Raw genomic sequence first — 13294 nt, forward strand, 5'->3', positions numbered from 1 at the left:
GGTATACAATGAGATCAGTTCTGTTGAGTTTGCCCTGATACAGGTCCAAGAATTTTCTAATGCCATCATTTGCCATGGCATGATACGTGAAGACTGTGTTTATCTGGTACCCAGGTGTTGCCAATGTAAACTCTATTCAAAAGCTACATCTACCTTCTGTAATAATACAATCATAAAATGCATTGATTTTAAAAAAATTTAATAACTTACCCAATGAAACTCATATTGAACTTAGCACGTATATAATTTAAAATCTTGTTCGCATATGAATGGGCCTAAGGAATTGGAATGCATTCTCTACACCTTCCTGGGAAAGTCTACAAATCACCGGTACAAAGCAAGCATTCATCCTGTTAAATTGATTCATGAAAAATCCCAGCATTTCGAGGCACAGAAGGCCACAATAAATCGGTGGCCTCATGCATAAAGAATCGGCCCAGTAATTCTTACTCACACTTGATTGTCAAACTCAGTGAATAGAACTGCCTGATTGCACACATCTCCATCAGGACCCTCCAACACGACATTGAAAAAGTAAGAATGGAAATGTATTTCAAAGCCTAGACTCTGGGCAATGATTTTCTTGATGCCTGTTACTATATAGGAGTATGGACTTTCTGTGTAGAGACTAATGCTCTGTTAGGTTCTCGAGAGTGATCAAGGGCAGTTTATCTTTGCTCCTAATATATTTTAAAAAGTGTTTCAGGAAATCATATGGTGTGCAAGAAAGACCCGGGGCAGCGATTCTCCCATCACGACGGGCCAGGAAAATCACATGCCGGCCGATTTGCGGGATTCGCACATGCGTTCCCGGCGCACGCACATCTCCCAGCACCGGATATCCGGCACAGTCGAGACCATGCTGGAAACCGGTGGGAACTCCAGGTAAGTAATTTTAATCGCTGGGTCCGCTAACATCTTCCATCCCGTCAGTACAATTTCACTCTGGTGGGGTTCAGACTAGCTCCCCACTTTCGGGGAATTAACAGGGGACCCTGCTGGAGTGAAGAAGGGGCAATCGGCACTCCTCCCCCCCCCGCCCGCCCCCCGGGGCTGGTGCCCCCTGGGCATGGGCACCCTGGCAGTGCCAGCTTGTGCCCACTGTACCTGCCCAAGGGGCAAAGTGCCCATGCCCAAGGGGCACCTCAGCATTGCCCATTGGGCATGGGGCAGTGCCAAGGGGGCAGAGCCTAAGGGCAGTGTCAAGGGCCGGGGGCTGAGGGGTGGGGCCAGGGCCAACGGGCAATCGGTGGGGGTGGGTGGTCCCGCTGCCACTCTGAGTTGGGATCGATCAGGGCTGGAGGGAGGCCAGTGATCAGGCGGGTTGGGGGAGGGGCTGGGGGGTGGTCTGCCCAGGAGGTCTGCCCTCCCGTGGGGTGAGGGGAGTGGGGTGGGTCTATTTCCCGTGGGGATGAGGGGAAATCTGCCGGGGTGGGGTGGACATTACTGCTTAAGATCGGGGTGCTCCTGGATGGGGCGGGGGGTTGGGGCTGGCCCGGGAATGCTTGTGGAGACTGCGATTGGCCCGTGGGGTGGGTTGAGGGATGGTGGGGGGGGGGGGGGGGGGGGGGGGGGGCGGCAGGGAGCAGCACTGCGAGAGTCCCGGGCTGGCCAGTGATCGAGCTGGCCAGAAAAGTGCAGGCTGACAGATCGGGGCCACTGACCATTCCCACTGAGAACTCCCACTTACCTGACAAAGGAGCAGCGCTGCGAAAGCTAGTGGCTTTTGCTGGTGTTGAGAGACTTCTTACTGTGTTTACCCCTGTTCAACGCCGGCATCTCCACGTCACCACTGAGCATGTGCAGAGGCCCGAACTGTCAGACTCTGGCATGAATATGCCCCGCCCCCCCAAGCTTTTAATTATATTCATGAAAATGACCTCTGCATTGCAGAGTGTGGGAGATTCTAGTGTGAACTCACACTGAATAAGCAATCGCGATTCACACCAGTTTTCACGCAAATTCAGCACTTAGAACCTTTTTGGGTGAATCCCCCCCCCCCAAATTCTAAAAGCCATATGTAATTAAAAGGATAGGTTTTACAGATGAGGCTTGTTGTTTCTTGCTTGTAGAATACTGAGGGGATTTAATTCTGGTGTTTAAGATGATTAAAAGGAGATGAAAGCATAAATGAGATAAATAATTTCCTCTGATGGGGGATTCCAGAACAAGGGGAGGACAAATTTAGCTATAGAGCTGGGCCCCTCAGGAGTAATGTCAGGAAGCAATTCTTCATCTGGTGTATAATGGAAATCTTCACAAACCACAGAAAAGTCACAGCACAAAAGGAGGTCATTCAGCCAATCATATCTGTGCTGGCTCTCCTGGAATTCTCTCTTCCAAAATGTTTTTTTAACCCAAGGTCAATTGAAAATTTCAAAACTTGAGACTGCTGGAATCTTGTTAGGGATGAATATTAAGGTATATGCAATCAAGATGGGTCAGTGGAAACAAGAAACAGATTAGCCATGATCTAAATGAATGGCTATCCTGCTCCTCCAATTCCTGACCTCCCCCCCTCGCTTCCCCGACACCCACCAAATTCTTCTGGCTCCGTTACAAATCCCCTCACTCCCCTTTCCTCTCCCCCTCAGTAACAAAGTTGGAAATAGCATTGGAGGAAAAGGAAAAATCTTCCCATTCCAGCAAGTTGGACAAGCGAGGAGATACCCACAGGAATGTGTGGGTAAATGATAGCTCCGCTGAGGCTATTCCCATAAATGGCCTCCTTCTGCAGTGCAGGATTCTTGGGGCAGGTAACTGGGTATCAGTGACGTGGCAAGCACAGCCACGTCTCTGAGACTCACAGTTACCTGCCCCAAGACAATTGACTACACATCACAACACTTCACAAATTCCCCCCCCCCCCCCCACTCTGGGCAGGGCTTACTTAGTTAATGGTAGGGCGTTGGGGAGAGTTACAGAACAAAGAGATCTAGGGGTACATGTTCATAGCTCCTTGAAAGTGGAGTCACAGGTGGACAGAGTGGTGAAGAAGGCATTCGGCATGCTTGGTTTCATCGATCAGAACACTGAATACAGGAGGTGGGACGTCTTGTTGAAGTTGTACCAAGACATTGGTAAGGCCACACTTGGAATACTGTGTGCAATTCTGGACACCCTACTATAGAAAGGATATTATTAAACTAGAAAGAGTGCAGAAAAGATTTACTAGGATGCTACCGGGACTTGATGGATTGAGTTATAAGGAGAGGCTGAATAGACTGGGACTTTTTTCTCTGGAGCGTAGGAGGCTGAGGGATGACCTTATAGAGATCTATAAAATAATGAGGGGCATAGACAAGGTAGATAGTCAATATCTTTTCCCAAAGGTAGGGGAGTCTAAAACTAGAGGGCATAGGTTTAAGGTGAGATGGGAGAGATACAAAAGTGTCCAGAGGGGCAATTCTTTCACACAGAGGGTGGTGAGTGTCTGGAACAAGCTGCCAGAGGTAGTAGTAGAGGCGGGTACAATTTTATCTTTTAAAAAGCATTTAAATAATTACATGGGTACGATGGGTATAGAGGGATATGGGCCAAATGCAGGCAATTGGGATTAGTTTAGGGGTTTAAAAAAAAAGGGTGGCATGGACAAGTTGGGCCAAAGGGCCTGTTTCCATGCTGTAAACCTCTATGACTCTGACTCTGAACAAGGTTCAGGTAAAGGGAACAGCTGAATGTGGGTCCCTCTTGAAATGAGTCAATTCAAGTCACTTGTGTTTGGAGCTTAGTCCAGAGCTCCCCCCTCTTCATAGCAGTTTCACAGCAATCCACAGAAACAATTCCCCAATATTTAAAATGCAATTTCTGAAAGACAACAAGCAATGTAACATGCAGTTGAATGGAAGCTGCACCACAAGTGTAAATCATCCTTTCCAGGAGGGAGTGTGAAAATCTGATTTGAAGAATTTACTTAATTTATGAACAAGATCAACATAATTTACTGACTTTGTCGATAAAATATACTCAGTCGTTCTCCAGTGCAATAGAATTTTCCAAAGTGTTGGCCAAAAATCAGCAAAACAAATGTACCAAATACTGAAAAATGTCTATTCATGTATTTTTATTACCGGGTCAGTTATTTGTAGGTAATAATAGGCTGCTGAGAGCATCAATGCTATAATGTAGCAATATGATGCTATTCTGGTGATTTATGCTGTCAGACATAATGTGCAGAGAATAGTTTTTAGAAGCCTTACCTTCCTCATTGCTGTGCCACCTTGCCTGTCAATGCCAGTACTTGTATATCTGTGTAAAAAGAGATAACAGTGCCTTTGTAGAGAATTATCTTCGGGTGAGCAAGGAGCTATTCTATTGTAGTTTCAAGTGAAGGAATGCAGGGTTAACTGAATTGCACATGACATTTTCATGACTTTGACATACTGTTGACTATTTCATTTTACTTTTATGATTATGATTCATATTCTATGCTCATGCTACATGCTTGCCCCAAAGAATTGTTGCGGCTTGATTATGCTTTTGACAAGTAGCTAAAGTACCCAAAGTAATTATTTTTGTTAAATGTCCCATAGTGGGAAAAAAGTAGGAATGTCACAGGATAGAGTCAAAGAATTTGCCAATCTGTTCAATCATTTCCTCAGCACGAAGAATGACTGAGGTTTTAAATAAAAGCCCTTCTGCTGAAAAGGATATGATCAAATCAGTCTTGATCAAAGGTTTAAAGACCTGAAACAGTGACTAAATGACTGTTTTTGCACAAATGCTGCCTGATCTACAGATTGTTTCCAGATTTTTCTGGTAGTGATTTATAATTAATAAGGAATGCCAATCCCAAGGTTAATATGAAGCCAGGAGTATGGACATAGAGTGAACTTCCTTCAAAGCTGCAGCCCCTCACAATTTCACTACAAATGCCAACTCATCCGTACAAAATTCTGGCACACAGAGACCAAGACTAATAATTTAACATATTCCTTTCTGAAATGTCACTTAACATTAACAGATTCTGACAAGGCAGCAACCTCATCAGCCAATTCAAATGATACACAGCTGCAAAGCTTCAGTGAATGCAGTCACTATCTGAAATCCAAGAAAAGATTTCTGCTTTGCAATCACTTTCAGATACTTGGTATTCCTTGTAATATGGCAGTCTCCTTTATCAATATTTAAGATTAATTTAATAAAAGGTAATTATCCCTCACTATTCACCACAACACTCCAGGAAATTAAAATAGAAAAGAAACCTAATGTAATAGCTCAGGAGGCCCAACAAGAAACCAACATAGTTTATTACAGAATGTAATGTAAAACCACTACCATGGAGCACACACACTAGTCCCTGCCTGGGATTACCATTCAGCAGGCCCAGTCCCAGGCTACTGCCTGTTACCAGGGGAACTCTTACTCAATGAGCTCCACAGGGAGATCAATCAGTGTTTACCAATGGATCTTGTGGGGGTTATCACCATCTCCCCCCACCCCCGAGTCCAAGGGTTCAGCCTCCCTCCCATGATGATGGGGCCTTCTCCATCTCTTTGCCATAGCCTCATCCCCATCACCTGTAGGGTCTGGTCAGGGTGCGTGTAACGTTTAGGTGAATGCCTATTCGGCGAAGAGCGTCAAAGAACCACTATAGGGGGCTTGTCCTCGGTGGCGACCTCTGACTGGGTGTCTGCCTGCCACCTCTGTCTCAATGTCAGAGCCAGAATCTTCATCATCCAGGTGACTGGCTCTTGAGTTTGTAGAGGGCAGAATTTCCTGTCCATAGGCCGGTGTGAAGGATGCCAATGGTAGCGTGTCGTAGGAACAGTTGCCTCTGCAGAGGCTTCCCTGTGACAGAGGTGATCTACATAGGTCTTCTCCCTGGTTTTTACCTTATAAGACACTGGTCCTGTTTTCTCAAGAATAACTCCCAGAATCCACTGAGGGCTGTCACCGAAATTCCTCACATGGACTGTTTCTCCCGGTTTGAAGTCTCTATCCGGTCTCTGACCATCATAGCCCCTTTCCTGGGCTTCTCGTTTTAACTCAACATTGCCAGGGAAATTTGGGAATGTCTAACTAAGCATGGTCAGAAGGCGCCGGCTCATCAATAGCTCCGCTGAGGCTATTCCCATCATCATATGTGACATAGTCCTATAGTTAAAAAGGAAATGTGCAAACTTTGTTTCCAGAGAATCTGTAGTTTATTTCTTCATGCCACTTTTGAATATCTGGAGTCTCCGCTCAGCCTGGTCATTTGAGGACGGGTGGTAGGGTGCTGTGTGTTTGGACTTATGAAGGTCTGAAACTCCTCGCTGGTAAATGGGATCCTGTTGTCTGCCATGAGAACCTCAGGTATACAATGCGTACTAAAGGATTGGCAGAGTTTCTCTATGGTATTGATCCATTTTCAATGAGAATTAAAAACATGGAGCCCATAAATGGCCCTGCGAACTCAGCATGTACTCGCACCCAGGGTCTCCAAGGCTATTCCCAAGGATGTAAAAAGGCAGCTAGTGGGGCCTTCTGGTTTTCCTAGCAAGTTTTGCAATGCTTGACCAGTTTTTCGACATCACTGTCTATGCCAGGTCACCAGACATAGCTCCTTGCGAGCATTTTCATCTTAGAATTTCCTGGGTGGCCATTGTGCAGTTCTTGAAGTGTCGGTCACTGGCCTGGAAACGTGACAACCACCTGGGCTCTCTAAAAGATGATGCCACCTTCTATACTCAGCTCCTGATATTTAAAGAGATAAGATTTCAAATCCTCTGTAGGATGCCCAAGTGGTCCACCATTTAGGATGTGTGACATCGCTTCATCAATGTAGGGTCCTTTTGGGCCCATGCTTGGACTTGCTTGGCGGATATTAGCAGTGTGTCCATGAAGTTCAGAGTCATGATGGTTTCGTCCATCTTCGAAGGAGAAGGTAGGCTGGTGGATAGTGCCAGGTGGCTCAAGGCATCCGCAATGCCTATATGTCTCCCTGGGCGATGTCCTCAAATATATTCATAGACACCTAATAGCAGTGCCCAGCATTGGATCCAGGCTGATGCGATGGGGGGAATCTCCTTGCCTTCCTTGAAGAGGCGCAACAGAGGTTTGTGGTCAGTTATTTTGGTGAAATGCAGACCATAAATGTATTGGTGGAATCCTTTCACCATGAACCCTGTGGCCAAACCTTCTTTTTCAATCTGGGCATACTTCCTCTCTGCATCCACCAGGGTTCATGCAATGAGTGGTCTCAGGGGGTCATAATGGACTAGTATATTTGTTGACAACAATTGTTGTTTGACGTTTGCAAAGGCATTCTCTTGTGGCATTTTCCATGAACATTTCTGATTTTTTTTAACTATCTGGAGGGGTGCCTGCAGGATCGCCAAGTCGGATATGAATTTTCCAGAATAATTTATGAGACCTAGGAAAGACTTCAACTCCGTTGTGTTCCTTGGAGTCACAGCCCCTTTTATGGCCTTCACCCTCTCTTTGACACGGTGTAATCCATCCTTGTCAACTCTGTACCCGAGGTACATTACCATGTTGACCTGGAACACACATTTTCCCTTTTTAATTGAATGTCAGCATCAGAAAAGATGTAAGACCTCCTCCAAACACGTGAAATGCTCCTTTGTGGTAGCTCCTAAGATTAAAATGTCTTTTAGATAGACTGCCACTCTGGGCACACCTTGAAGGACGTTCTTTAAAAAATGGTGCAAGCCAAAGACAGCTCAAAGGGTGTCTTATACAGTCCTTTGAGAGTATTTACGATGACATACTTCCTGGATGATACCTCAAGCACCAGTTGGAGGTAGGCATGGCTCATGTCTAATTTGGAAAATATCTGACCTCCAGCCAGCTCGCATATATGTATCTGTCTAAGTGGGAGGGTCTGTTCACCGTCAACTTATAATCCCCACAGAGATGGACCAAATTGTCAGGTTTTAAAACTGGGACTACAGGCACAGCCCATTCAGCCAATTGTACTGGGCATAAAATGCCAAGTTCCTATCAACATTTCAATTCGGCCTCTACTTTGGGATGTAGGAAGTATTTAGGTTGGGCCTCTGGATCCATGTAAATCTTGGCCCTAGCACCTCTAATCGTCCTGAGGCCTTCTTGGAACATTTTGGGATACACCCAATGACTTTGTATAAATTGCCAGTACCCATTTTAAAGATCTATTGCCAATCCAGGTGGAATTTTTGTAGCCAATCCCTTCCCAAAAGACTGGGCCATGGTCCTTGCACCACTATCAGGGGAAGTCGGACTGTCTGTTGCCCATGCAACAGTTACAATGGTCCCAACAATACATAAGAGCTCCCCAGTGTATGTGGCCAATCTAGCCTTGGTGTCCTGCAGGTTTAAAGGCAAGATGCCCAATTGTAGTCATCTAAGGGTTTGCTCCCCAATAATAAATACAGCGTCCCCTTTGTCTACCTCCATGCCTAGGGGGTGGCCATTTAACTGGAGTTTAGTCTTGAGTGCGGTGATGCAATTTAGCTGCATTAATTCTTCTTCTTGGACTGGTTTATTTGCAAAGCCCTATCCTGAGATGACTTCGATCTTCAGCCTGGGCGCTGCGCATTTTGTCTGTTTCGGTAGCTTTGTCTGGGGCGGAGCCCATGACTACAAGTGCAGCATGAATATGCTCACCCCTCTCTGTATGGTGGAGAGACTTACCGTCTAATTTTGAAATCTCGCGGCTTCTGACTCCAATCGCTTTTTCTTGGCAGCAAATGGGAGATACGAGTGTTATCCACTGGAGACTTAGTTATGTGGTATGGAGGTTGCCCAAGGCTGGGAACAGTACTATCCAGGGACCCCTGAAATTCCTGGTCCCTTTTTTCTGTGTTTTCTTGGGAAGGGGCCAAGTCTATGGCTTTCTTGAGGTCCAGACTTAGTTCAGTCAGTAGCTTCCTTTGGATCACAATATTGTTAATTCCACATACTAAACGATACCTTAACATTTCTGGAAATACTGACTCATACTTAGAATGTTCCACCAATTTCTGCAGTCTCATCAAGAATTCAGTGACTGGTTCCCCAGGGAGTCTATTTGCTGTGTTAAACCTGTAGCATTGCAATATAACAGACAGTCCGAAAGACATGCTGGTTAGGTGCATTAGCCATGCCAAATTCCCCCTCAGCGTACCTGGACAGGCGCGGAGTGTGGTGACTAGAGGATTTTCACAGTAACCTCACTGCAGTGTTAATGTAAGCCGAGTTGTGACACAAATAATATAAACATAAACTTAAAAAACTTATAAGCTTAAATGGTGGAGGGCTGTAGTGGTTTGATACCATCTCTATCTTAAGGAGGATAACTTTTTGATGGCTGTCCCCTTCTATCTCGTTTGCCCGGAAGAAATGTTGCATTCTTTCAGCCAACTGGGGCCAATCCTCTATACCTGTATTATTAAGTTCCCAGTTTCCCAAACAATGACATTTTCAGCATCTCCCCATCACTGTCTTACTGAATTAGTTGAAAGGCAAGACTGCCCAAAACTTTTCTTATTCCTTGTTGCCAATGTAATGGCTCAGGAAGCCTGACTGGAAAGGAACATAGTAAAAGTAAAACCACTACTGTGGTGTACACACATTAGTCCCTGTCTGAGACTACAGTTCAGTAGGCCTAGTCCTGGGCCTGGTTTATAAAACCTTCAGGTTAAAGAGTTCCAGCTGGGTAGGCCACTGCCCGTTACCAGGGGAACGCATACTCAACGAGCCCCACAGAAAGGTCAATCAGTTATTCCCATGGACCTTATGGGGGAGAAGCAAAAATCACAATCTTTCTGTTAAAATATCATGTTATTTTAAAGAGCCAATATGTGTAATAAGATGGAGATGTCATTGACATAAACTGTTTTGACAATGAAACATAGGATGAAATTTAATGTAGGCAATTAGGTTCTTGTCCACCAAATGCACAGCCAGGGAAAGTCCCACATCACCTTTTAGGGAAGGCCAGCCAAATTTAGAGCCAATCAGGCACTTAACTGGACAGCGGCAAGCCTTACCTGGGACTCCCTCCCTATCACACCCCAAGAAACCAGCAAGTAGGCCCGACTGGCTTTGTTTCACAGGCTTCCCACATGGCAAGTTTTCCACCCAATGCAGAGTGAATACCAGTGGGGTTGGGATGAGACCCTTATGTGGGCATTAATTGCCCACTTAAGACCCTCAATTGTTGATGGGACAGGAAGGCCATCCACAAGCTGCCCCACCCTGTACTTAATTGAGGCAGAGACAGGAAGATAGTGGGGTCCCCACCCACCACCCTCCTGGCCAACTAAATGCCCTCCCACCAGGAAACCCACCTCAGGATGGGCATTAAATTCTGCCCCAAAATCCTCCAGCAGAGATGGAGACTTTTCATCTGACAGTGCATCTGTTGGTTCTTTGAAAGCTACCCAATTAGTTTCACTGCCTGTTCTTTCATAGAATCTACAGTGCAGAAGGAGGCCATTTAGCCCTTCAAGCCTGCACTGACATCAGTCCCACCCACACTCTGTCCTCGTAACCCCACATATTTAGCCTTCTAGTCCCCCTTTCCTCAAAGCTCTGCATTTTTTTCCCTTTTCAAGTGTATATCACATTCCCTTTTGAAAGTTACTATTGAATCTGTTTCCACCACCCTTTAAGACAGTGCATTCTGCAACAACTAACTGCATTAAACAATGTCTCCTCATCCAACCTGGTTCATTACTTTAAATCTGTGCCTTCAGGTTACCAATTCCCTTGCTAATGGAAGCAATTTCTCCTAATCTACTCTATTAAAACTGTCATAATTTTAAACACCTCAATTTCTCCATGTAGTTGAAATCCCTCATCCTAAAAGCTTTTTAGTAAATGTCCATGTACCTTCTCCAACACTTTGCTACTTACCTAAGATATGGTGCCTAGAGTTGGACAGAACACTCCAGCTGAAGCCTAAACTGTCCTTTATAAAAGTTCACCGTATCTTCCCTACTTTGGTACTCCTGTAAAACCATTTCCAAAGTCCAGGATCATAACTGTGTTTACAAAGCCTTATCAACTTCTCCTGCCACCTTCAAAAATGGTTGAATACAGCTCTAGTTTCTGTCCTGGGAGCAGTTTGCAGAGTAACGTGCAGAATAACAAGTGTAAAAAAATCCTTTACTGGACTGCTACATGTCATTATTGGAGTGTGTTGCTGTTAAAGAAAAAATGGCCCAGGATTTATGCTGTGATGTATCACCACAAAATACTTGACAATGCTGTCTAAAATTTTTCTCCTATTAGTTTAGCAGAAGTGCAAATCCTGGTTAATATTTTGCAGCCCCCTCGATAATAGAGCAGAGAGAGAGAAGAATGTAAGTTGTCATGCAAAAACAAGGAATGCTGATGTTTAAAATCTGAAACAAAAGAACAAGATTCTGGAGATCCTCAGCAGGTTAGTCAAGTTAATGTTTCAGAATAGATACGTGTGGGGGAAATAATCCAGTAAATAAAGTAACGGCAAGGTGTAAAGAAATGCGTGATGATGCAATAAAGATAATTCACTCGTAGATCAATGCTCTGTGACACAAAACGGACCAACTGATGCATGAGGTTGAAGCAGAGGCTTGATCTCCCTCCGTTTTGCCTCAGCTGTTGAATAGGATTCTGTCTTTCCCAAACCCATTACAAAAGCACATCAAGCAAATCAATATCCAATTTCATGTTGAATTCTACTGGGTGTAAAGGAAAGATGATCAGCAAAATATAGATGTAAAATCAGTGAATTTCAGAGCTTTGGAGCTATTTCAGGTTATTTTTATTATTTGCTGTAGATTTTGCCAATCAGAGCCAAATATGCTCTGCTTAACATCATAACGTGATAAACTTTCGCTTCTTCCAATTTCCCCCTAGGCTGGACTCGGAGATGTGTTTTCAGCTGGCACTGATTTAATCTGTTTCTTTTACATTATTTTATATTTCTGTGGCTCTGTACAATACAAAGCAGAGATTTCTTTTAAATTTGTGAGAGAAAGTGGTTTGAAAATTAAATTAAGTGTAACTTCACTTGACTTTAAAACATCACAGATCAAGGATGGAATTTTACTGTCTTTGAAAACGTTATGCAGTCAGGAACAAATGCTAATCCCGGGCCTGCTGGTGTTGGCTGACTAAACAATGTGACCATCTTCTAAGACGAGGCCAATTAAAAAGCCGCCTCCCCATTCACTTTCACTTAAGCAACATGGGCATGTTCTGCATGGTCACCGAAAAGGTGGGCACTGATGAGACAGGCAAGAGAACACGAGGACGCTCCAAAATGAAGGCTTTCTCCACACCGTGTTAACAACTTAAAAATCAGTCAGGGCAACAGCTGTCTGACCGCCACTGTGGAGGGCTTTTAGCCCTCTCATCCCAGCAGTCTCATGCTGGAATGATTAAGTGGAGGTGCCAATGGCCCTCAGCCTGCCACTGCGGGCTAGCTCCATTTACCTACCAGGTTCCAGTCTCATTGAGGAGACTTCACAGTTAGCGGGATCCCAAAGGTTTCATAACCCATCTCCAAGTGGCCTCTTAATGGACCTAACAGACTATTTGTTATTGCTGGGTGGGTGGTGACTGTCACATTGACCCCCACCTCATGCATAATTCCAAGGTGAGTACATCTTGGGCAACTGACCTGGTGTATTAATTGCAAAATTTGCTCCAATCCCGCCTCCTAACCTGCTTCTGTGGGGTTTGGAAGATTCCACCCCATGTCTGATGTGCTAAAGCTAAAAGGAGAATGTACAGAAATAGAAGGGTTACATTTGGGAAGAATAAGGCCAGGGTCAGGCTTTGCCCAGCAAGGGCACACATTAGAAAATCATAGCTCTGACCCAGAGTAATGCACCTGTAAAAGATGGAAAATGGTGGGAGTGTACTTGTGGTTTGCTGATATCTGCTTTGAGTAAGTGAGAGTCTGCACCAGACATGCCCACTGGACAGGTTATCATCAGTGCCACTCTGTTTTGTCCTCAGACCAATGTCGGGAATCAGGGAAGAATAGCTTCTGCCTAAAAATGGAATTTCAGGAAATACCTATTGATTAACAAAGGAAAAGGATTGTCAATGGTGGTAGTAACCGTGCCTTAATGTAAACAAATTCCAGTCCAACTTATTTTTGGGGATATAATTAGGGTCTCCATTGTCACATCGCTGAGGTGCAGAGCTCAGCCGTGTGGAACATCTGCCCTGGAAGCCATGGACCTCCATATCTGCAGTGCAAACTGTGACGCTACTCTACAATGAATAACTCAGTCAACTCTCATGGTTTTGCCTGAGATTTTTGCCAGTGTTTTTGGATCACATTTTGCCAATTTGTTTGTTTATAATTCGGCCCATTGGTCCAATGTAA

General features: G+C 44.8%; 1 protein-coding gene across 1 annotated transcript in view; it reads right to left on the reverse strand.

The window, feature by feature from the left end:
• Positions 1-13294, reverse strand: part of LOC144492818 (connector enhancer of kinase suppressor of ras 2) — a 751457-nt gene that overhangs the window by 164963 nt on the left and 573200 nt on the right. Inside the window, exon 16 of the mRNA XM_078211295.1 lies at positions 4200-4248. Coding sequence (XP_078067421.1) covers positions 4200-4248 — 49 coding nt within the window. The remainder of the gene's footprint in view (positions 1-4199; positions 4249-13294) is intronic.

The sequence above is a fragment of the Mustelus asterias genome, chromosome 4 (assembly GCF_964213995.1).
Source record: "Mustelus asterias chromosome 4, sMusAst1.hap1.1, whole genome shotgun sequence".
NCBI classification, from domain to species: domain Eukaryota; kingdom Metazoa; phylum Chordata; class Chondrichthyes; order Carcharhiniformes; family Triakidae; genus Mustelus; species Mustelus asterias.